At 32.0% G+C, this 27,981-nt stretch overlaps 1 protein-coding gene across 1 annotated transcript in view; it reads left to right on the top strand.

Annotated features, from left to right (window-relative positions):
* The first annotated feature begins 2,723 nt into the window (after nt 1-2,723).
* The window catches only part of LOC127712890 (uncharacterized), a 52,957-nt gene continuing 27,699 nt past the window's right edge, over nt 2,724-27,981 (top strand). Inside the window, exons 1-2 of the mRNA XM_052219490.1 lie at nt 2,724-2,749; nt 3,672-3,733. Coding sequence (XP_052075450.1) covers nt 2,724-2,749; nt 3,672-3,733 — 88 coding nt within the window. The remainder of the gene's footprint in view (nt 2,750-3,671; nt 3,734-27,981) is intronic.

The raw sequence follows: 27,981 nt of genomic DNA, 5'->3' as shown, positions 1-27,981 counted from the left end.
TTACGCCATCGTCTCCTGTTGCCATATCAAAATTCCTACTTTCACTTTTGGAATATTTTCCACACGCGGTACGAGCATGATACGGACTTCAGAGTACAGATAATGTAATCACTTAAACTCGTTATTAAAAATTTCGAAAGCCAAAAAAGCTTAAACAAGAAAGGATATGAAAACCAAAATGAGCTTTAAACATAATTGTACCAACCAATTTGAAACAATATAGTTACAGTTTTTTTAATACAATTATATATTTATATACTTAAAACTGTCGATCGTTAAAGATGCTAGTACAAAAGTACTATCTACTGGGCGGATGCACTGAGACGTATTGTGTTTCGATTTAAAAACAAAAAGTGGACACTTATAAAGGATAGTTCTTAACAATAAAATAGAAAATAATACAAACCATTATCAGTAAAGTATTGGGATAAAATTGATCTTGTTGTGACATCTGTTACCCACAAATAAAAGGTAAACATAGATGTAACAATATATGTATGATAACGAATATCATATATTGATTATAGTAAATTTATTAGAGCCATTCTTTGGCCTCGGATAATCCTTCCAAAACTATTGTAGCTATTCTAATGAATAGAGATATATTCAGTTGAGGAAGGTCAACGATTTTCCGTATAAGAAGTAGCAAAATATCATTTTGGATTCAACCATTGCTCATATCTTAATACCAATGATAAGATCACAAATTGAGGTAATTTAGGCAAAGTGTATGAAATGCAAATTCATGAAATACGTACAAATCGAAACTACAAATACTATTATCTGACAGACTAATGTCTTGTGAACACCCACATGTTGTTATTGAATTGGTTTAACATACTGACTGTAATTCAAATTCAAGGGAGCATCATCGTTATCATATCTTTCCTTCTTCATCAATTCCATTATTTCAATTAGCGTCCCTATGGAGTGCAACTAGCAACCAAAGGAATTTCAATAGAAAGTGTATATTAGTACAATCATGAAGTCAACCTATATTTGACCCTCGGAACAAAGGGAACAAGCACACACATGACAGTATGTTTTTAAGAAAATCAATCACAAATCTTGTGATATATTGTAAACTCTCGAATACATAAAGTTTTAATTTTTATTCAGATGAATGAAACTAAATTTTTCCTTAATTTCTCATTTAAACAGTAGGACTCGATTTCAAATATTTGTCTTGACAGATGCAGAGCAACTAACCCTTATACCACACATACACAAAAGGAATTCAAATTAAGGCGACAGTAATGAACCGATGTTCAAATCTCGTAAATCGATTAGAAATTGACAAATCAAGGCCACACAAAACTGAGGAAATCCCATAAACTCAAAAGGGAACGAGACCGGGTGCGTCGACAGAGTAAACATCTCGTGCTCTTGGATCTTAAACTAGCTAGAGATCACGACCGAAACGGAAGTTAACATCAATATCGTACAAGTTTTGATTCGTTTTAACAACTGGAAGACTCAATATCGGAGGAAATTGATTCCAGAACTTAAACACATGCGACGATTATTGCTTTCTTAATGAATTCTCAGCCCAGCAACAGTGACATCGATGTGTAAACAAAATCAAAATCAAACATTACAGGTGAGCAACTAAAGTATACAGTCATGTCAAAGACTAACAAACATCCTAGAAATATAAGTCGATAATAAAAAAAAAAATACCCATAATTTTGTGTGACAATTGTTCTAATGTTTGAGAATAAGTGAATCTTATTGTTCAAGAAAATGCAGTCCACCTGTATTATTCTTGCTTTTCATACGTATAATTCTGTACAGTTTTGATATATATCGTGATGCGCCCCCTGATTGTCAAAATATTTTTTTTTGGTATTAAACAGTGAGAACGTCAGGTAATTTATGACAGTATTTGATGGATTTAATTTGTAGATATTACTCCTGAAGCCATGATCTTCCATGCAAAATTGTAGTGTCTTCGATAATTAACGGAGAATTGCGTTCAAATCGGTGCTGGGAGCCGTATTGAATTGCAGCAAGGGTGAGAGCTTTTGCATGTTTGAACAATTTTGGAAGTCTCACTGTGACTTTGAGATAAACTACAGTAACACAAACGGCCTTTGCTTTTAATGATTTCGTGTACGCGTATTGATTTTGTGTACTTAATGATACACGCTATATTTTTATCGGTAGTTATATTAAGTATCTGCTAGCTCTTCTGGAACACCTAAGATCTCCCCCGGTTTTTAGTTGTATTAGGTTCGTGTAGTTCAGTCTTTTGTTTTCGATGTTGTGTTATATATACTCGTGTTTGTCTTTTGTTTGTTTTTCGTTTTGTTTTTACTATGGCATTGTGAAAGAAAAACAAAGGATATGGTGTATCCATCCATGACACAAAATCAGTAAAAGCACAGCAGAGTTCGTTTTCGACGATGGGTTTGAATAAGTCCTTTTTTCAAACAAATGCATGTCCGATCACATACTACGCTATTGACTTATCTCTGAGGAATCTAGCTAACCGTGTTTATATATCCCAAACACAGTGCTTAGATTTAGTATTGCAGGATGAAATACAACTGTACAAGAACATATGTAAACATACAGTTTTGAATATCTGTTAGGGAATTTCCAATGTCTATCCAAATGTAAGTGAAATTGAAATTATAAATTTCCGCAGGAGAAAGGTGCGTGGTATAAACACTTAATAAGTTTTAAGGTTGTATGCTTTCTTCGATTTTTTTTATATCCAAATGAGAAAAAAGGTATATGATAAAACGTAAGAATATGAACATTTATTTGATATAACCTATTTTCCGAATGATGTCGTTAAACATCAGCAATCACATATTTTTCTAAACAAAAGTTTGTTTACATATTGAAGACTAGACTACAGTTTTACTGAATTTCAAAAAATAATTAGTAGCAATGTAAAAAATTAAGGTATATTAACTTCATACCGCCATCTTGGATTGTAAAATAGCAGCAGTTACAACCGGTCTAGTTCTTTGCTTAAATGTGCAAATTTTGAGACAGATTGGCTAGTATGTGTTTACTGTCAACTTGGCCACTTAAGGGGAGATAACTTAATTTTTTTTTTTAAAGAATGATAAAAAAATATTCAATTTGTACTTGTAGCAAGAAAACATGGTCGGTGAGACCGTTTTTTCCTTTTATTTTCTTTAAGCATATTTAAAATAAAATATCTTTTCATATTTAATTCCAAAATTCTATCTCATTGATTTCTTTTTGTTAACAAAAACGTGTTTTTTAATGAACAATCCTTGCAAATTTTGCCAATTTGTCACCACTTGTAGCTTGAAAAATAGCACAGTGACCCATACTGTTTTATGTTTTTGAAAAAAGTATGGAACAATCTACATTTAGCCAAGTTTAAGAAAATTCTATCTGAGGAAATATATACGAATGATCCATCTTAAGTAAAATATGTTTTCTTAATTTATTGTTTATATAAAATCCTGCATTATTGTATTATTGTAATAGCAGTATCGTCGTTGTATATAGGAATTCTATGTTATTCAATATACTAAAACCACTCTTTTTCATTTCCCGTGTGATTTTTACTTTTTTGTTTATATATCTACATAGAAAAAATTCTATTACTATGTAAGTAAAGCAACAGTTTATGAAAATGTATTCAAAGTGGGCTGTTATTGTTTTTCATCTAATGTGTCTAATAGTGTGTCTGGTTACTCAACGTCATTTGAGCAACCCCAAAGGACAGTTTGTCGCAGTTATTTTGGTGAGTGGATTATTAGATGTTGATGTGGTTCGTGTTTCTATATTTTATGATTTATCAAATGGTCTGTACAATTTTTCAGTGAATTGATTTTAGCAAAATATTTTCGTTCGATTTTAGAGGATATTCATCCTTGCCAGGGTCTTTATTCGTTGACCTGAGTGTTCGTGTCTTTCATCTCTTTACAGATACAACAACTTATATATTGGCCATCTGGTACAGTCAAACACGTTTAAAGACAATGTGACTCAGTAATTTTCGAGATTATTTTCTTTGTTATTAATATCTCATCTAATTTATATTTTGTTCCTACTATCTTCAAGTGACAACTGACTTTGATATTACATTACAAGCGTGGCATTTATAGCTTTGTCGTTATTTATATATGGTATTTAATTATTATTCCGTATAAAAAGCACAACACGACAGTTTATATCCAGATTTAGAAAAGTCAGCATGTCGTATTTACTGTATTTTTCAAGTGGGCTATTCTTTTTTTCATTTCATGTGTTAAGTAATGTATCTGGTTGCTCGATGTCATTCGAGCATCCTCAACGGAAATTTTGTCGAAGTTATTTTGGTAAGTTTGTACCAAAGTATACATGTAAGAGACAAATAAATTTCCCAAATTTAAATACAAAGAATCGCTCGAATTATTCTATATAACAGTAAATCTTGTTCATCCTTAGATTTTTCCGTAGACATATATATATATATATATATATATATATAATTCCATCTTCATGCCTTATATATCATGTACTGTATTACGAAGCTAGATTGAAACTGACGAGGAAAGGTAACACCCGGCCACCGAAAGCTTTATTTTTGTGAAGCCTAGGTGGTCGTGTGATCTAGCGCGTCGGATACAGTGCAGGCGATTTGGTGTCACGATATCTCAGTAGCATGAGTTCGAATCCCGGCGAGGGAAGAACAAAAAATTTGCGAAAGCAAATTTACAGATCTAACATTCTTGGGCTGATGTTTAGACGAGTTGTATATACAGAATATACAGAGCCATGCATCACCATCACTGCTGGTGATCCGATGGATAAATCTGTTATAGAGTTGTCACTTGTTCAGACGTACTTATAAATATAATTATTTCTGTGACTTTATCTTGCATCAATTTGTAGGATCCTTTACAATAGATATTTCAGCTGATCTGTAACAATTCCATCTTCACGCCTTATATATCATGTACTGTATTACGACGCTAGATTAAAACTGACGAGAAAAGATAACACCCGGCCACCGAAAGCGTTTTATATGTGAAGCCTAGGTGGTCGTGTGGTCTAGCGCGACGGATACAGGGCAGGCGATTTGGTGTCACGATATCTCAGGAGCATGAGTTCAAATCCCGGCGAGGGAAGAACAAAATATTTGCGAAAGCAAATTTACAGAACTAACATTGTTGGGCTGATGTTTAGACGAGTTGTATATATATATATATATATATGTTATCGAGTTTTCAAGAACAGAATTATTCATATGACTATTTTGGTAAGGTTATAAAGAGTTGATCAATTTTCGTTCATAGAAAAAATATACTTAAAATTAAATTGCCTTAGATTTAATTTGATTGTCTCAAGCACATTACTATTACGCGATTAAACTTTATGATGACGCAATCGAAAAAAAAATGAATCGAGAGAAATGAATAAGATATGTGTATGAAAATGATGCAATAATGAAGCGTTTAGAGTAAGAAATATATTCAACGTTCAAAATAAGTATTAATTTTAAAAATCCGTTTGTCGATGTTTTAAAAGTTAAATTTATGTTGAAAGAACTGGAAAACTAACATTTTCTGTAAAATGAATTATGTCAAAATTCGCAGTTGTTATACTAACTCTTCTATAGTTTCAAAAAGTAAATATGTACCACCGGGGAAAGAAAATGCAATGGTATGTAAATACCTTCGTTTTTACAATTAAACTAATGTCAAAACACAGACCAATAAAATAGTAAGTTCGAAAAACCTGTACACATGACATATGATATTTTCATATTATACATAAAGTTAAACATTTTATAAGATAAGTAGTAGTGTATTCTAAGAAAAGATGGCAATATCAATCATAACACAGGTAGTTATTGACTAATTACTGAGAACCTAAGCGAAAATTAGTGTATTGTAACAAACTTTGTTATCTTTCTGAAATGAAGAATTTATCCTTATTGTTATAACTAATTTATTCGTCTTTCAATTAAAAATCTCACGATAACTCGACAACTCAATTAATATTCAAAAAAGCACAAAATCAATCGATGTATTTTTTTCTTTCATTTCGGATATATCATTTTACAATCTTATCTAGTATAAATGTTGTTAGTAGACATCTTTGGGAAACCATCAATGGCAAGATAACGTCTCCAAAGTGTTAACTGAAAAATAAGAATATGTCGATTTCTTTACCTCTTCCATCGGGCTTTAAACACATTCTAAAGAGTGACATCCGTTTGACTGTGCTGAATAAATAAAAACGCAGCCACGTGCGGCCATAATAACGACCTAAAATTCAATGTCTCGTGAAGTGACAGTTTCATGCTTTCAGGACGTTACAAATCATGCAACCACTTTTAATGTGTACTCATTTGGCCTGTTTATTTTAGAATATACCTTTGAACTGATCAGCATGTTCCATTTGGAATTCTTCAAAGTGTTCATTGCATTGACAATTTTACCCATTACTTTAGTAAAACTTGTTAAACTATTCGTTCTCAAACGTAAAATTGTGTGTATATATATATATATATATTTATTTTTTTCAGTAATACGTGGGACGGTTAAAAGTGTCATTAAAATAAAAGGACCACCTGAAGATGAGGGAGCTGATAATCTTGCTGTGTATAAATATAGTATACTTATCACCAGCAAAATGAAGGTAAAATAGCAAAATATATGTGTTGACTTATTACAATATTTGGCCATAATTCGCCGTTTCAGGATCTGATGGACTTTCATTGTTCATACATCAAATGAAAAATAACGTCACGTCATTGGTTGGATTAAAGGTTTATAATCACTTAATTTTTGAGGTACGCTTTTTGAAATAGTACTCTGAATGCATCAGACTCTATTCCTTGTTCATCTGTCGATTCTTTATTTTTGTTTTCTATATCGTTCAAGAATTTTTGTGAAATACATTTGAATAAGATCAGTAATCAATTACCAATTCAGAAATATAGATATATAATTTAAAAACACCAATGAATTGAAATAACGAGTTAGTATTTACCACTTTTACCTTATGAAATTACAAAACATACAAACAATGATACACACATAATACAAAAGAATATGTTCGGCCACTGTCAATTACAATACACCTGTATATGCACGTTGATTGTTGACTTTGCATCTGTCCAAAAGGTACATGTATAAGTTATCAATAATTGTCAAACTATTTATACATGTTATAGGAGAAGTTTCGATAAAGCCTTGTTATGGTCCCTATTTTCTAGCTTAAACTTCATATTTATCAACCAATATTACAATAAAACATAGCTAAAACAATGGCTAAATCAGTGAAAAAAATGATTTTACAAAAATACCAAATTTCAAGGTTAATTATAAAAGGGTAGTCCATAAAACTTGACAAATGTTAGACCAGATCAACAAACTGTCAAATTACTGTCAACTGTTATATTGTTGACAAGTGCCATAATCAATGACTTGGTACGGGAATTTTACGACGAAAATGGTTGGTTAAACATAGTTTTATATTTAACTTAACTTCCCATTTGTATAACAGTTGTTTGTAGTTACGTTATATTGGCAATAATAGGGATCCACCTGCTAAAACTGTGTAAACATACATCAGAGACATAACACACTACTGAATAAAAAAAAAATCATCAAACATTCGCTGAAGTCCGCCTCCGGATGCGGGATTTTCTTGTCTCTTTGACGTTCCCTTTCTCAATTCTACACAAATCTAACAAAGGCGCCTGCAAAAACGTGTGTATTTGTGATATAAGATTCATTAACTAAAACGTTATATGTCTACTCATTAGGGTTAAAAATCACAAATTTTTATTTTTCTCGAAAAATCATTTAAAAACAGATCAATTTACATTTGTTTTTAAGACATGAAACTTAGAGTACATGCGCGAACAAAAGTACCTTTTTACATGAGGTTTGTTATAATTTGCATATCTGCCATGAATAGGAACAATTTGCATAAAATTATCTGATTTGATTAAATACAATTTGAATACCTTACTTGAATATTTAGCTCGCCGAAGCATGTGCTACATGTTTCCTAGGCCTTTATTTGGTTGAAATTAAGACGATTTTGTACATTTTCACCATAACTCTATTTTTGGGTCTACATGTAGTTTGTTAGTGAATATCAAAGTTTTATAAGAAAAGTTGAACAAACATAGTTCGTTTTCACTTTTTGCATGTCTTAACATAAACTTTAAACATTTTTTTTAAATCTTGAAACAATTTAATATTCGAGGCCAATTACCTAACTTACTTCTTTTTAATGTCTACTTTTTTTTCACATCTTAGTCAGATTGAAAACGACTTCACAAATTGAGTAAACACTTGTCTAATTTTGAAAAAATGTAGAACGCCCTCTTTTTGTCATTTGTGCCATTGTGTATTTTGATTACGGTCTCATAGACGAATACCCTTCATCTCTTTTACAACTCAACTTTATATAATTATAAGGTATCAACTTTCAAGAGTATTTTGTATCGCAGGGACCTTTCAAGATGAGGGCAGGCAGAGAGGTAATAGTTGAGACATCAGGGAATAGCGCCCTCTGTTCCCTCGGCCTCACTATTGGAGAAGAATATGTCTTATCAGGTATTTGGATAGATATAGATATTATAACAAAATTAGAATTATACAAGGATTAAACATGTCACTTCTTAAGTTTAAAAAGGTTGAAAATATGTCTATGAAGAAACAAAATCATAACTCGAAAATAGATAAACAATATTCCCCTCTCACTTTCCTTTTCCACTATTGACAACTGGTGTGGTGTGCATTGATGGAAAAACATAGGTCAATAGTTGCTTTCTATTCTGTCACAATGTAGGAAAAGAACAAATGTTAACATTGTTTCGTAAAGCTTTTATATCAGATTACTTTTTTGAATTATTAATATATTCTTGTTGAATTAATTTAAGCAAATTGTCTATTGTATTTTCTAAAGAAAAGAATAAAAGGCTTTTTGACGGACGTGTATGTCCGATACGAGAAAACATGAAAGAATCAAATAAACGATGTTACAAAAATACATTGCTTCTCATTTCAACGCGTCATCAATATCAACGAAGTTATCGTTATTTCTTAATTCAGTACCATATGTTTAAAAAACACGTGATGTCATCTTAATTCTTGTTTCTAGTAGGCATACACTAATGTTCAATTAACAAATCAATTCAATTTCATATCCATGCTTTTAACGAGTATATTGAGGCAACTTACGAACCAAAGGCAGCTTAAGTCTGTGTTTAAAATTTCAGATCAACAAAAATCAAGTCGTTATTTTGTGTTCAATGACATTTCCTGACATATAACTATGAGAGAGAAACATTTCTAGTAACATCCTACCCGTTAGATTGTCAAATCACAGTCCAGAACATATCAGTATCATATAAATAAAGGGATATGTAATACGATTCTTAATGCTACAACGATCTATAAGGGACTAACTGACATGGATGTGTACACATGTAAAATAAACCTTACGCCTTCAAAAATGAGCAAAATCTATTGCAGGTAGAAAGCTATAAAGGTCCCATCATGACAAAATGTGACGAAAAAAAACCAACCCAAAAATCGGTCTGATCTGATTTATGTGAAAGCAATTAACAAAAACAAAATAAGACAGACAGTTACCAAAGGCAACTACTAAATAACCGCCTCCTTGCAAAGGAACAGACACCCTAAGAATGCAATTGGGTAAAAACTGGTGATGGCAAGCATCCAACCCGTCCCCGTAACTTGGAACAGTTGTGTTACGGCACAAAATAAACACAAACTACAAACTGTATATTTAGCAGTTTCAAAAGTGATAAGTATATGCATGTACATGTATCTATGTGTATGTGTTTTTCTTTTTTTTTTTCTTTTTGCATAATTGTTATGTATTACGTTGACCGCTTGATACGTTTATTGTCAAACTGCTCGTATATATCCACAATTTATTTGTATGTGTTTAACATGTTTAATGTTGCATCCTGTCTCGGCGATCGCGTGTTCTTGCCTCGTTTGCAGGAAACCATGTGTAATATTCATCACTGAGTCACAATAAATGCCTAAAATGGCGTTTCCTGCCTCTCTAATATGGATGAAGCTATATAGAGTACAGAAAAAGGTTGATCAATTCTGATATACATAATGTATAAGTAGGGTGATAAGCTTTCTTCCGGACTGTAACCTTGTAAGAGAAGACACCACTTAGCATTTCAGCTTATAGTAATTGATATATTCATATGTCATTAACAACATAATTAAGAGACTATACATTATTATAGTATAGTTAGTTGAGAGCTACCATCAGTAAATCTATCAAATTTTTTAATTAGGAGTGAAAACTATATCTGGAAGATTTCGAAGCCTTTCATCAGATATTGTTTATAATGTCAAGGACCTTGCGACAATGCCATTGATTCGGGACTACTTATTAGGGACTGGTAGAAATACATATAAAAGAAACTGTAATCGTGGATGCACGGTGAGTAAAAGATTCAAATTCAATTCTCTAATTCATAGTGTCACTCTTGGCTAGTTTATTAACTGATTTTGATTGACAAAATGATGGAGTAAGATTGCTTTTTCCACCAATACAAAAACTGGTCGTCGCGATACACCCGATGGTGTTGAAAGTGGCGTTAAACACCAATACTATATCAATTGATATCACCTACGGATTTTTGGGTGTTCTAGTTTTTCAGGCTTAAGGTTTCTATGTTGTGTTTTGTAGACTCTTATTTGTCTTTTCGTCGTTATTCATTTTTTGCCATGCAGTTAATTAGTTTGAATTACCTTTGGTATATTTCCCCTCACCTTTACTCTGGGGATTGTTAGTATTTATGGATGATTTTTATTTGGAATAATAATTGCTATTGCAATTTTCTCTTTTTTTAATGGACAGATAAGTCATCAATCAGAAATTCCAAAATGTTCCTCTTGCATATGAATAATGTTTTTTACATAATGGCGAAATATGGGCAAACAAAATAATAATAAATAATAGAAAAAAATTGGCTTCTGAGTATAAAGAATAAATAAGAATGCAACCATATATACCGAAATTGGCCAAATAAAATGAATATAAATATAAATGAAGACCATATCCCTGGTTCTTATATAAAAAAATAAATGAATGCTAGCCTTAGGTATATCGAGTAACACCTTTAAACTGAAACTTGGTATGTCTTATATATTTTCAGGATATTAGCGCCAAATCTAGTTACTGCAAGACGCCAGATATGAATGGTCGATTATCGATCGTTGCTATACAATGCTTCTCAAACAATGCAATATGTAGAAGAAGACATCGTCGATGCAATTGGTACAATGCAGACAGCTGTAAACTTAGTGCCCCGGCAGTTCCTTAAACAATTCAACATTAATTGAATACACTTCAAATTAAAACAAGACCTATACTTTTAGAATAATTCTGCTTATTGGAAAACAACTTATATCACGAGTAAACGTTTTTCAATTGATTCAATCTGGTATAGTTTGATCTCGGTACGGCTTAATATGATTATTAATGTAATAGTGACACTCGTCACTCAAGAATCTAACAAGAATTTCAAAATGAAATTATCTTGAACAATTTTTCGGTCGCCATCATATATTGTTTAATCAATATAAAATTGCAAAATCATAATAGAGATATTCAAACTCTACTATATTTTTCGGATGTACATTTATGCCATTATGGCATTAAATGTATTATCCGTTTGTGAACGTTGAAATCGTATATTAGGTGATGCATACATTATTGTGAAAGTACCTTTGGTTGATTGATACACAGTCATGCAAATCAGAATTAAATCATTGCTGTATTTTGCTTCACTTGCAAGTAGTAAATAAATGCCATAACTAGTATTAAATATTTATTTTCTGAATGAACTTGGCACTTATACATGTTACAGTAGCTTCTCCATTGCATTAATTTATGTTTAAGAATAATTGAACATATTTTATGGTGGCCATACACTCCATAAAGTAGTCAAGTATCTAAACATTCTTGGCTTCGAATTTTTCGGGTTTAAGCATTCCTGAAAAGCACATCGGACAAATGAATATAATGGTGTAATTTGAATTTAATTCTTAATTATACATATGCAAGTAATTAAAGAGAAACAGTGGGAAATATTACAAAAAATTGATTTATATTGAGAAGGCTATTTTCGTACTATAAAGGAGGGGATGCTAGTGGGAAGTCTTCTCCTTCCTACTTTCACTAGCCTCATATCTAAATACCCTAGGCCCTGATCACTTATGGTTCATGCGTTACATTTATTTATCATATATCTAGTACCTGATGCTCAGTCTTTAGTTTTCTATGTTGTTTTTGAATGTTCCTTTGGTATCTTTCGCCTCTCTTTTGTTACTGCGATTTTGAATATTTGAGAAAACTCCAGACATGAATCGCATACCTTATATCACACCTCCCGTATCGCATACCCTGTATCGCACCCCTTTTGGAACATCTCCATACTGTTTCCGGAACTCCTCAGTTGTTATCCGCTTGAAATTTTAGCAAACGACAATGTCGAACATGTTAAACCTCGTGCAACCGGAAGGACACATGTGTCCAGATATTTATTGTATGCAATCACATGTTGATTACCGCATCTCTTTCAAATAAACGACCAAAGATTGTATAGTGTAATTTTTTTCTTCAACAGGTCTGCAATGTAACGTAATCAGGGAATGACTTCATATATCATATAACGTCAAAGTTTAGCGCTATAAAACCAGGTTCAATCCACCATTTTCTACATTTGAAAATGCCTGTACCAAGTCAGGAATATGACAGTTGTTGTCCATTCGTTTGATGTGTTTTGTCATTTGATTTTGCCATGTGATTAGGGACTTTCTGATGGAATTTTCCTCGGAGTTCAGTATTTTTGTGATTTTACTTTTGACATATGACGTCCTGTTGCCGTATTTCCTGTCATGTGATGTGAAATGTAGCCACATTAAAGTAGCGTCAGAAAGCTGGTTAAGCTGCAGTCCGTCGACAGTGGAAATGGGAGAAATACAGAAATTCACTTCAACCATTCCCGAAATTTGTTGACATCGGAATTCGTTTTCCTGACTGTGTTTGCATGATTTAAATCAATGAACAAAAACACTGATCATCTCAGAGTGAGAAAACAGTTGTTTTCTTCCATTTTCGCTGTCCTTGGACTAGGGCTTAACATGGACGAATCATAGACACTTCGACATCGAGACAAATCGGCGTCCGTGAAAGATATTTCGGCACTGAAAAAAGACAGTTCGGTATCAAGACAAATTGGCACTTCATAAATCTACGTTTTATATTTCACTGTTCAGCTTTCAGACCTTATTTTCAACAATTAATTATGTCCTCACAGTGGCCTGATACTGATGTAGGTTTTCTCAGTTTAATACCGGTACATTTTTTTATATTTGGACATTTTGTGTTTTTTTTTAAAGTCATTCAAAGCAACTTTCTTGTGATATAAAATCATTTATGGCCTTTATGGAGTACATTATGAATTCATAATCAATGTTAATTTTAATTGTTATTTGAAGAAGTAGGTGTTGATAGGGGATCCCTTTGTCAGATAAGTTTCACCATGCAAGCAAAAATTTGTATATTAATGTATACTGGTGAATTTTATCTACAGTGATATTCATGGATCTTTATGTAAATAACAAAATACATGTAACACAAGTTTTTCAATATATTTTAACCAACAATGCAATTCAAATAATAAAAAAAAAAAACAGTAAACAGACACCAACAGCACTAGATGAACCTAAATAACTTATTAGAAGCACTCATAAATTTGATGAATTGTATTACTTGTTTACATTCAATTTGGCGTTTTGGTGGTGGACCATACACACTGGCACATTCGTTGTAGGTGTAAGAATGTTTTAAGCAGAGATGGTGCTGTTTCATTAATGGTCCCAGTATGCAACATGAATAGTCGGCCTTGGTCTGCCTACTGCGTGATGTCGAATCCATATTGAGTGCTATGTCAATCCTCAACCAAAATAATTTTCGGAAGGAGACTTCAATATGGAAAACTAAAGTCCTCTGTTTAAACATATGACAAAGAGATTAATACATGAACACATTCGTATCACATGCTCGACCCATAACTGATTTTGGTTTCTCGGGTTGATACAGCATGTGATAAGGAATTTAACATGTGTTATTCTCTATATATCATTTATGTCAAAAACAAAAGGTTAAATAACTCTCATATGGAGTCTCAATTTAGCTTCGATAAAAATAGAAAAGATCATTCTAGGATATAACGAGAAATTAGGAAATAAATTTGTCACTTTCGTTGACGGTTGCAAAGAAGGTGTGCACACAAAATAAACAGTTTAAGGAGATATAGCTCTGAGCGGGGTCAAATTTAAAAACGCATGAACTGTACGACAACATATACCAAAACGTCTAAGCGACATAATGATAAACAAAAATTAACACAAGAAACAAATTTTGCGAAACAAAAATATAATCAGAACAAAATTTAAAGGTCTATTCTGAAAATTTGAAAATACCTAACTAATGTTCAAATTGTTAAGGAAATAGACTCTATTGAAGCTTTTGCGGTTACCAAAAATGCCATCATATGCAAAAACATGAAAAAGGGATAATTTTTCTACTCTAGGTTTAGATATCACATTAGGACGATTTTCGTCAATATTAGGTATAAAATAATTTGCCATAATTAAGAGAGGGTATATAAAAAGTTGGAAAAGGAATATACAAGCTCAATACAACACACATATTATTGTTTCGAAGTTAAGCTGCTTTACCTTTTTTAGTCATGTAGAAATGTCAAAAAGCATTTGCTCTTAAAACGTTATCATATACGTTACCTGCATTTTGAAGCATATGTTGATTTGCATGATATCCGAGATTCTTCGACTCATGGTTTAAGATTGTGTCCTTTTGTAGCCTCTCCCTTGTTACTCAAAGGAGAATAACCGATGTGTTCAAAATTCAGTGAGTTTATGAAATCACAATAGAACTTAAAAACTCAGATGCATTGTATTTACATTCATATACACACATATATGTATAATCAAATGTGTGTGTTTTGTAGCAGTCATCTTGTCCCTATGCCCTGTTATCTTTTTTGCTTTTATTCATAAGTTCAGATATATTTCTATAAACTTTATAAAAAGGAAAACTCATCTTACATCGCTTGGTATATTTTGTTGAAACTTCACAAAAATTAACTGCATCTGAAGACGTTAATACATAGATTATATTTAAGATACATAAGTTGATAGTCAGCAATTCAAACTAATATACTAACATAACACAGTTATTCAGAAGTCTGGTTATAACTAGAAGTTTTGCAAATTCCTAGAATTTTTATACCAAGTTAAAGAAAAATAACACTTAGGCAATTTGGTTCGGCCTTCATCTACGTTCAACAAGAACGCTTGTACCATAAAATATGAAATACAAAGATGTATAGTACATGCTTGGATACGGGGAGAGCTTTATGACAAAAATTATAAAAGATCCACCGACGTCATCTTTGACTGAGGTAGGTGGGACCTAAATATTTTCATAATTTAAAAATATACCTATTGAAAATTTAAGAAAACTTAAAATATATAATTAAATGTATATATACTACGATGCAAACTAAGGAATGAGAAACACAAACCATACCATAATCTAGGGGGTGATCTCAGATGCTCCAGAAGGGTAAGCAGATCCTGTTCCACTAATAGAACCATGTTGCTAATGGAAAGTAGACATTTAATAAGTGGCATTCGTTCATGTCACAATCGAGGACAAGAGGACGGCATATTATGCATGTAATGGTTACGACTACATGACAATAATTTGTTGCTTGAAAATTACGTACAGGTTAGTTACCATAACTTTGATAGGTTTTTCTGTCGTTGACGATATATGATAAAATGAACAACAATAAACAATGTGCGATGAAGTTGACGCAACTGAGTAAACAGGTTTTCTAACTTGTACAATTGAATTCTTTCAAGTTCCACTTTCATAAATTGATTTGTTATTTATTTGTTTACACATTTGTTATTTCTTTTTTTTGGGGGGGAATGATTTCTATAATTAAAAATACCTTTAATCATATCAATGTTTATACAGAATAAAAATAAGATAATAGGAAAACAGTTTTTCTTCCTGGCTTGCAATTACAATGCATATTGAAATATCAAAGTCTTACATGTATTATAGCTAAAATATCTAAATTTAATGCAAATTCTAGAAATTTTAAACCAAATTAATACAAATAACACTTTAGCAATTTGGTTCGTACTACATGTACAAAGCGCGTTCCTTGATCTGAACCATGAAATATGAGGCAAGTGATGTATAAGTGCTTAAATACGTAGGGAGCTTGATGATTAAAAGAATAAAAATACAACACGATGTCAACTTTGCCTGAGGGAGGTGGGACCTTAGTCTTTTTCATAATTAAAATATACCTACAAAACATTTAAGAAAAAACTTATTATATGGAATGAAAGTAAATAAAACTGTATGAAAGAGGCGGAAGATATCAAGGGGACAACACACAAATGTCGAGAAGAAACTACGTCATGGCAAAAAAGAAATCGCTGCAAGGGAAACTAAAGAATGTGAAAAACGAGCTACACCATAAACAGAGGGTGATCTAAGGTGCTCCGGAAGGGTAAGCATATACAGCTCCTTTAGTGGCACCTTTCATGTTGCTAATTGTAAGTAGACATTTTATGAATGTCATTCGGCATGTTCAGTGATGTCCCAATTGAGGACAAGAAGACGCAATATTATGGTAAACACCGCATGTCAATAGTCCGTTGTTTGAAAATTAGTAACAGTTTAGTTCTTATAACTTTAATATACATTTATATAGTTAACAATGCATGATGAAGTTGAGGCATCCAAGAGTACAGGTTTTCCAATTTGTATTATCGAATTCTTTTCATAAATTATTTTTTGTTAGTTTTTATACATTTTTTTTGGCTGATTTTATATAATGAAAAAGTCCTGAATCATATGAATGTTTATATGAAATTGCAAATCAAATAATCAGAAACCGTTTTTCTGTCCGGCTTGTTGCTACTATGTCTATGTAAATTGACCCCTAAATTCCCACCAAAAGCATGATGCCCACGTGTATTATTTTCTTTAAATGTTCCCATATTTCTAAGAATTTTGAATATTGACTACAAACAATGTTTTTACGTAGAACTACTAAAAAGCTTTCTATTTGCAGGTAATTCGGGCAACTATATGAGTTGTAATCATTTGCTATTAAATTAGCATTAAGCTGAATTGTAGTAACTTAATGACGTCAAAAACTTTCATATCACTAAACGACGGGTTCTATTTAATTTTATACGGTAAATAATTTAATCAAGAAATGTTTAGATGTTCACTTATTTTTATCAAAGTACTGTTTATTCAAATACGTCATAAATAATTTAAAGTGCGTTTGATACTTTTAAAACATTTTATTTATTTTTATGCATTATCTTATTAATCAAATGACATAATATGCATAAATGCTGACATCTAGAAAAAAAAAGAAATTGACCTTTATTGAACTTTGATTATTGAAGGAAATGCAACGTATGAATTTATCTCAGCCGGGAAAAACAGAAAGTAGAAAGATAAAAAATAAAATTGTATGGTTAATGTCACTCCACTATTATATAAGTACCTCACGAAATTAAAGCTTTATTTAAAAAATACGCCAACGCCTCTGCCACCACACACTATTCCTATTTTCACTTTTGCAACATTTGTCACATGCGATATCGCATGTTACCAAATGCAGAGTGTAGATCATGAAACCACTTAAGGTCGTTATCAAAAATTCCGATTGCCCAAAAAATGTAACAAGAAAGAATATCAAAACCAAAATGAGCCGTTAGATTGGGGGTCCTAAATAGTTTAACCCAATATAGTTACAGCCTTTGTTTCATACAATTACATTTATAAACTTAAAACTGTCGATCATTAAAAATGCCAGTACAAAGATATTAGATACTGGGTGGATGCACAGAGACGTATTTCGTTTCGATTAAAAAAACAATGTGAGGACACTTATAAAGGATAGTTCTTAACAATAGATAGACAATATTGATATCAATTATCATTAAAGAATTGGGATAAAATTGATCTTGCTATCTGTTACCCACAATCAAAAGCTAAACATTGACTTAACGATATATGATAAAGAATATCATATATTGATTATAGTCAATTTATTAAAGCCATTCTTTGGCCCCGCATATTAAAAAAAAAACTACATTCCTTCAAAACTTTTTTAGTTGTTGTAATTATGAATAGAGATATACAATGTATTCTGGACATTTCAGTTGAGGAAGGAGTAGCAAGATATCCTTTTGGATTCAACATTTTTCAGTTTATTTTCGACTTTGGTATCTTTCGCCTCTCTTTTGCTCATATCTTAAAACCAATGATAATATCACAAATTGGTCGTCCATATGGAGTGCAACTATCAACCAACGGAATTTCAACAGAAAGTGTATCTTAGTACAATCATAAAGTCAACCTATATTTGACCCTCGGAATAATTGGAACAATAAAACAACTGACATATATCAAGTGATGTATTGTAAACTCTCGAATATATAAGGTTTTGATTTTAATTCAGATAATCTAGAACAATTTTTTTCCATAATATCTCATTGAAACAGTGGGACTCGATTTCAGATATTTGACTACAGCATTGACAGATGTAGAGCAACAAACCCTTATACCATACACGTACGCACGCACACACACAAAATGAATTCAAATTAAGGCGACGCTAATATACCGATGTTCAAATCTCGTTAGAAAATCGACAAATCAAGGCCACACAAAAACTGAGGGAATCCCATGAACCCAAAAGATAGTTAGAGGAGGGGATAAGGCATCTGCGCAATGCTAGGGTGTGTTGTCGTAGAAGTGTGAAGTGAAAAATACAGGTTCCAGCTCCGCTCGGGAAGGAAGTAAATAATCAGATCTACTCTAACACTGTTTAGTTGATTTTCTAGGCACATTATATATATATATATATAATTAAGTGCGTATGGTTTACGACGATGTAGGGATCATCTTGCCCCTATGCCCTTCTGCCTTTCTTCTGTCCATCCATTAGACCTGTTATATGTCAATAAACTTTATAAAAAAACCATTCTCCTCCAACATCGATTGGTACATATTGGTGAAACTTCACAATTATTAACTGCATCTTATCAAGAAGATGTTAATGCATATTAAACTTTTTTAAGTTAAATAGTCAAAAGTTGAAACTAATATACTTAAACATTTAAGCTATTCAGAAATCTGATTATAACTAGAATGTATATGATTTCCTAGAATTTTTTAACCAAATTAATGAAAATAACACTTTAGCAACATGTCCTTAGCGCTTTCCTTGATTTATCTTCAATAGGAACGCTCCAACTATAAAATCTGAACACAAATGATGTATAAGTGCTTCAATACGTGTGGAGTTTTAAAGAGTATATATTTCTACCGACTTCTGAGGGAGGTGGGAACTTAGTCCTGTTGGTCTTTTCATGATTTAAAAGTATCAGAAATTTACGATAAACTTAAGATATATAACATGTATAATAAAAGTAAACATAACTGCACAAAAGAGGCAAAAAATAACAGATACCAAGAGGACATTCAAAACAAATAAGTCGAGAAAAAACATCGTCATGTCAAATGACGAAACACTACAACGGAAACTAAAGAATGAGCAACACGAACGATAAACTGGGGTGATCTCAGGTGCGCCGGGATCCGGAAAGGTAAGCCGAACCTGCTACACTAGTGGCACCTATCATGTTTCTAGTGTTGTAAGTAGATATTTGATAAGTGTCATTCGTTAATGTCACAATCGATGAAACGAGGACGTGATATTATGATTACAATGCCATGTCAATACGCTATTGCTGGAAAATTACGTACAGTTTAGTTATGATAACTTTAGCATTCTACTCTATCATTAATGAATTTATACATTATTAATAAAATGAATAATACTCGATAAAATTGAAGCAACCAAGTAGACAGCTTTTCTAACTTGTACAAAAGTCTTTTAATCATATCAATGTATATATGAAATTACAAATTACAAAATGTAGATAATAGGAAAACAACTTTTCTTTCCGGCCTGCATTTACAATGCATATTGAAATATGAAAGTTTCGACACCTATATTCCCTCAAAAGCATTGATTCTCGCGTATGTTATTTCCTTTAAAAGTTTTCACATTTTTTTAGAATTTTGTTTCTTCAATCTAGTATTGACTTCAAACAATGTTTTAACGTAGAACTACTTATTACTTGCAGGTACTTCGGTTAAATGTATGAGTTGTTATAATTTGCTTTTAAATAAGCATTACGCGGAATTTTGATCAAGGTACTATTTATTCACACACGTTATGAATATTTCAAATGCGTTTTCCGCATTTGCATGCATTATTATATTATGAAAATGACAGAATATGCATTAAGCATGTTAATGCTGTTATCTTGAAAAAGAATAAGAAATTGTCCTTCCTTGAACTTTGATCTTGATAGGCAGAAATGAACCAATCATGTCCAAGGTGTACCCAGTTGTCGATATCGTCGATATCGGCAATGTCAACACGATATCGAATCGATATCGACGTTTGCTTTAAACATCCATATCACGCCAAGACATACCCAGATGTCGATATCTTCGATATCGACAATGTCAACACGATATCGATTCTATATCGATTTTTACTTAAGACATCCATGACAAACCAAGACATATCAGATTTCGACATGTCGAAGGTAGGGTAACAGTCGTTTTTATAAACACTGATATGTCGGATGTTACAATGGACATTGCAAAGGAGTTTACAGAAAACCTAACTAGTTTGGAGTAAAACTTGAGGAGTAAAGGGACGCTAAGGAGAATAAGGAAAATATTTTGTGCCCTTCAAAGAAACAGAAAACAGTTTACATTGATAGTTTAGAGGGGTAGAGATCTAAAAACAAACATTATTATTTGTACATTGAATTTGTATTTATATCTTAATCATTATATATGTTCAAAAAATATGAATACTTGACACGAAATAAAACTATTTGATTAAAAAACAGAAAATGTAAATCTGTTACTAAATAGATTATTTAATCCATTATGAAAAAAAAATTTCAGAAAAGAAATGTTATTGAAAAAAATAAAGGACAATTCTTTTAATAATAATAGGCCTAAATATCAATAATATCTTAATGAGTATACTGTTGGTTTTCGTAGTCAACTTCTTAAGCGGAATGTGTTATTACCTTTAAGCCATGCTATCACAATGAATAAGCACTAGTTGTTTCAGCTTTATAGTTTGATATTGAAAGATCAAATTCGAGGTGGTAGAATTTTTGTCTTTAACGTACATATAAGTAAGCGAGTTAAGAGCAACTGTAATTCTACATATGTATTTATTGGCAAGACGCTTGCAAAAAATGGATACAAATGAAACAAGTTAAGAGATAGGAAACACGTTTTAGATAAATAAAAAGAACAAATTTAAAAGGAAGTTTCAAATGCTGATTTTGCGAGATGAACTAGGCAAAATTTACACTTGCATAAAATGTTTGCAAAGTAAGCATATTAAGAGGAAACATATGAACAAAGCGAAACAAAAATTCTTATTTTGAATCAATATTGTTGAAATGGACACTTGTTTGAAATGCATACAAATTTCTGAATCAAAACAACACATTACAACGGAAAATGTAAATGTCGATGTCGAATCGATATCGTCGATATCGACGATATCGACTCTACTTTAAGATGAATACAGCATAAAATCTATTCTAAGTAAAGAATGGATGCTACACATTACAAGGAAAATTCAAATGTTGATATCAAATCGATATCGTCGATATCGACAACATCGACAACATAATCAAAGGAATAATTCGACATTTGTTTGAAATGTATTTAAAGAACAGAATTAATGCTTCACATAAAGAGGGGAATTTTAAATGTCGATATCGTCGATATCGACATTAGTTTAAGATGTATACAACGTAGAATATTCAAAGCAACAAATGACGAGGGAAATTGGAATGTCGATATCGCGTCTATATCGTCGATATCGTTAATATCGACACCTATAGATGAGCCAGGAAAACTAACTGTTATTCATGAAGTAGATAAATGGGGATTTATAGTAGTTACCTGAACATCGATATCGATATGATATCGTCGATATCGTAGATATCCACACAAACAGATTGAACCAGGGCAACTGATGAAGTAGATGAATGTGGTATATAGTGATTAAGTTAATATCGATATCGATTTGATATCGTCGATATCGTAACTACATCGTGTCTTGGACATACCTCAAATGAACCGTACGAATGTTTCAAAACTAGAAAAAACAGAAAGTATAAGTAATAATCTTCCGTATTATATATATAAAAAAGCCGTGTGTTAGGTGGATGCATAAAAAATGAAATTTTATGGTTGATGTCACTTCACTATTGTATACGTAGAGTACAAAATTAAAGCTGTATATTAAAAAATTACGCCACCGACGCTGTCGCCGAATCACCATTCCCACTTTTCACTTTTACAATATGTGTCACATGCGGGATACTCATGATGCCGATTTCAAAGTGCAGAATATATAATCACTTATTATTAGTTAGTTGCCGAAAACCATTAACAAGAAAGAATATCAAATTAAACCAAATGATTCTAAAACATGACCGTACCACGCAATTTAACCCAATATAATTAATAAAATAATTATTAATACAATAATAAGTTTAAACATAAAACTGCCGATCCTAAAAATATGCCAGTACAAACATACTAGCTAATGGGCGGATGCACTGAGTCGTATTTCCCTGTGATTTGTAAAGCATGTAGAAACTTATAAAGTACAGTTCTTAACAAAAAATAGAGAATAATAAAAATAATTATTGTTAAAATACTGGGTTTAAATTGATCTTGCTGTAACATCTGTTATCCAGAAACAAAAGATAAACATTGATTTAACCCTATGTTGAGGACATAATAATATCTTGTGATTATTTACAATTTCTAACAGCCTGCATATTGAAATAAAATAAGAAAAATCAAAAAGTCTTTCAAAACGTTTTTAGTTATTCTAATAAAGGAATAGGGATGTTATCTGAACAGTTAAGGAAAGAAATGTATGTAATGTCACAAAGGTTATTTTTTATTATAGTGTTTGGTGGAAATTTTCAATGTACAGATCGATAGTTTTATTTAAACGAGAGGGTGTTTTCAGCTGCAACCTCATCGAAAGGCCAAGAGACGTCCTCGAATTTGAAAGATCATTGATTGACTGTTTATCGCTATTTTGCCTATGACGTTTTTGATGTTTATTTAGTTTCTAGCTATAATTTTCTATCTCAAGCGAGTAACATGATATGAAAAATTATCACAAAAAGGAGTAAAGGAAAAATACACAAAATATTAATCATTGTTAATAAAGAGGACATTTTCGTATAATAAGACAATCCTTTTGGTTTCATCACTTGCTCAAATAATAATACAAATCACAAAATCACAAATTGAGGCAATTTAGGCGAAGTGTAAAGTTTTGCATGAAATACAGGATTTTCAATCCCGAATGCAACTTCATAAATCAATTCAAAACTCTACATACTAGAATCTGACAAACAAACCGTGTGATCATCTAAAGGGTGTTACTTAATAGATTAAAAATACCTTTTTAAATCTGATTCAAGGGGTCAATAACGAAGTCTTATCATGCCTTCTTGTTCAGTAATTCCAACATTATAATTGTTGAACATATCGTCAAAAGGAATTTCCATTGAAAGTATATCTTATTAAAATTATAAGTTCAAACTATATTTGATTCTCTAAACACTGGAAACAAACACAAACATGGACAGCTATTTTCATAAATCTTGGCATTGATGTTAAAACTCCGAACACATTTTCAACTAGACATTTGACATCAAATTGTTCCTTAACTACTCACCTTCTATATATTTGCATTTCTTAACAGTGGGACTCGATTTCAAATATTTTAGGACAATATCAACAGATGAAGTGCAACAAATCCTTAAACCACACACACAAAATGAATCCAAATTAAGGCGACAGTAGTTTACCGATGTTCAAATCTCGTTAATCGATTAAAAAGTTACATATCAGAGGACACTCAAACTGGAGGATTCCCATTAACTCCAAAGGGAACGAGACCAAGTTCGTCGATAGGTTAAACATCTCATGCTTGAGAACTAAAACACATGCGACTACTATTGGATTCAGAATGAATTCTCAGCCCACAAACAGAAGCATCGACGTGTAAACAAAAACAAAAACAAAACTTACAGGAGAGCAAAAGTATACAGTCATGTCAAAGACTAACACAAATCCTAGAAATATAAGTCGAAAATAATAAAAAAAATACCCACAATTGTGTGTGTGACAATTGTTCTAATGTTTGCGAGTAATTGAATCTTATTTTTGCAAGAAAAATGCAGTCCACCCGTATTACTCTTTCTAGTCATACGTACATTTTTGTACAGGTTTCTAATATGTATCGCTATGCACCCTTGATTGTCAAAATGTTAATTTGTTTGGTATTTAACAGTGAGGATGTGAGGCAATTTATGACAGTATTTGTTGGATCTAAATTGTTGATATTACTTTGATCGTCAATGTAAAATTGTAGTGTCTTCGATAATTAATGCTATCATTTTATCGCTAGTAATGTTAAATATATGTTTACTCTTCTAGAGCACCCGGATCATCCCCGGTTTTTGGTTATGTAAGGTTCGTGTTGTTCAGTCATTGTTTTTCTATGTTGTTTGTCTTTTGTTCGTTTTCCGTTTTTTTCAAAGGCATTGTGAGCTCGTTTTCGACTTACGAGTTTGAATAACGCTGTAGTATTTTACCTCAATTTTTACTGCAGATGAATTTTCTATAATCAGAATGTTTACAATATTTGTATATGAATAAAAATACAATTAGAATGCAGTTAGTCTGCAATATTAAACATATGCGATCTGACCTTATGTGATATCATATCCTTTATAATCAGCACTTGAGTTCTTATCGCCGAGATACTGCCTCGGTGGTCTCGTGGTAGCGTGTTCGCCTCGAGTGCGGGAGGTCGTAGGTTCGAACCCCGGCCGGTTCAAACCAAAGAATTTAAAATTGGTTTTTGTATCTTCTCCTCTAAGCACGCGGCATTAAGGAGTAAGAGAAAAGACTGGTCGGCTCGGAGTCAGAATAATGTGTCCGGGTAAGGTGGCATGTCTTCCTGTGGACTGTTACCTTGTGAACTAGCACATTAAAAATCCGGCTAAGCGTGTCGGTCTAGTAAAAAGCAAGGTTACTATTCATGTTACATTATCATGTTCTTGTCCTGAATATGCATATTAATTTGCCGCTGGACGTTAAGCAGCCATCCATCATCATCATCATCATCTTATCGCCGAGAAATCAAGATAAACATATCGATTTTTGCTATATCTGAATCTTAGTGCTAAGTGTTGGTATTGCAGGAAAACTACAAGTGCACAAGAACAGACAAGAACAACGACATCGCTTTGAATAACTGTTTGCGACTTTCCAATGTCAATCCTATGAAGGTGAAATTCGCAAAAGAAATTTTCGGAGAAGGGTATTCATACGGAAACGAAATATTTTTTTCGCGTATGAGAATGGATATCTCAATCTCGTGACAACAATATGTTTCGAATAACTCTAATTTGCTGTTGTTTCTCAACGAATGTAAAATAAGCGCGAAATACGGACACGTTTATTTCTGGGAAGCGCGATATAACTTATCTAAATAGATAAAGGAAACAAGTGTAAAGTCACTTTTTGTCAGCTGATTAATTTCAATTTATCTTATTCGTCTGATTTTAGTGGATATATTTATTACTTTTGGTGTCTTTATTCGCTTATGTAAAAATTAATTTGTGAGTGTTGGCGTCATTCCTTACCGTAGAGATACAACAAATTATAGTTGGCAATCTGGTAAAAAATCAATGAGCATCGGCCTTTTTCCGAGATTTTTTCCCTTACTTTTTATATTCAATTTAATTTTTTCTTTTTTTCTACCTTCAGGTTACAGCTGATTTTGAAATAACATTACAATTTTTGCATAAGTAACTTTGTCGTTATATATCAGTAGTGTACAATCGGGTTGCACAGAAGTCACAAAAAGCCAAAAATCACACAGAAGAATGTAACAAAAACCACAAAAAGAAACAACATATAACGATTTAACAACAAACCACAAAGACCGATGTAATAGTAAATCACAAACAGGAACTACATAGAATGATGTCACGACAATCAGCAAATAGGGACCACCTGGAATGATGTAATAACAATAACACTTAATCAAAATCAAAACCAAATACAAGTATCACATATTCTACATGATAAACGTTATATGTATGTAAGTGTCAAATCTATGTGAAGCCTTAAATCTGTGTGCTTGTTATCCACTCCATGTCCTATGCCAAACTGCGTCATATCATTTACTTTGAGGAATAAGCTAACCATGTTAATCTATCCAAGCTTTAGCTTTAGTATTGCTGAATAAGAGACAGTTGTTCCTTAGCAATATAAAAACAAACATCGTTTTGAATATCTGTTAGCCAATTTGCAATATCTATCCCAATGTTAGTGAAACTGGAAAGATGAATTTCCAGAGGAGAATGGTGCATGATATAAATCTGAATACGTTTTGTGATAGCATGGTTTCTTCATGTATTAAAATATGAAAGAGTTTGAACATTTATTTGATACTACTTATTTACAAAAGAGTGACATTAGGCATCAACAATCAGTTAATTTCAAACAAAAGTGTGTTTACCTATTGAAGACTAGACAATAGTTTATGTGAAGTTTAAAGAATAAACAAAATGTTTCGTTGATAAAATATATATTCTATACAATGGATTTACAACCACAGCTTAAGGATTTGTATTACGTCTAGTACCTCTGATTATGTCGATATCCCAATAGCATGAGTTCGAATCCTGGCGAGGGAAGAACAAAAATTTGCTTCCGTAAATTTGCAGATTTAACATTATTGTGCTGATATTTAGAGTAATTGTGTATGTATATATATATATATATATATATATATATATATATATATATATAAATGACTGAATAATAGCCAACGATAAATCTTACGGGGCGATGAATCATATAATTATGATACAGTACACTACAAAATATAATATATAACAAGTCTAAAAGGGTACAACATCACCAAAAAATAATAATAAAATGAACAAATGTTAAATATTTCGGATAACAGATATCCTTCATCAGTATGATCACGATGTAAAATGAATCATATCAATCTAGTCTGATTGTAAAACTATAAGAATCTTGAAACTTATACAATAAAACAGTCAAAACTGAACATCATAGAGACGCTTGTACAATTCTAAAATTTTTAAACATGACGTAGGTTATGTAGCTATTTACAACAAAGACTGCAAAGATATGCTTCAAATGAAAATAGTAATGTGCGATATGAACTGGTACAGCTCTAAAATTTCAAAGGTGACGACAGTTAAGATGTAACAACAACGATTGCGTGGAAATACATTCCCAATAAACAGCACTGACCGATCCAAGCTAGTATAATATTTCAAATTTGTCAACGGTAGAGTAATTAAAACAGAGGCTGCGTATTTAAACATCCCAAATAGATAGCAGTTTGATAATGATTAAAAAAATAATAATAAATTTTGACTAAGGTTAAATAATTGAACATGACTGCGTACTTATACATCCCTCCCAAATGAATAGAACCCTGTAATTTAAACTGGTATTATTAAAAAATTCCTTAAAACTGTAAGAGTCCAGTACGGAAGCCTGAGTTACTGGAAACAAGTGATGGTAGGAAAATGAGTGATAGAAGTGAAAATGAGTGACTTATTCTCTGTTTTTTCATTGGTGCCCTCTGGGGAAACTGTCCTTAGCTTTCTAATCCAAAACCTTTCCCGAGCGAGTCTGTCGGCCCTTGAC

Source organism: Mytilus californianus, unplaced genomic scaffold, assembly GCF_021869535.1.
Source record: "Mytilus californianus isolate M0D057914Y unplaced genomic scaffold, xbMytCali1.0.p SCAF_8, whole genome shotgun sequence".
Taxonomy (NCBI): Eukaryota; Metazoa; Mollusca; class Bivalvia; order Mytilida; family Mytilidae; genus Mytilus; species Mytilus californianus.
This window is presented reverse-complemented; position numbering and strand designations above follow the sequence as displayed.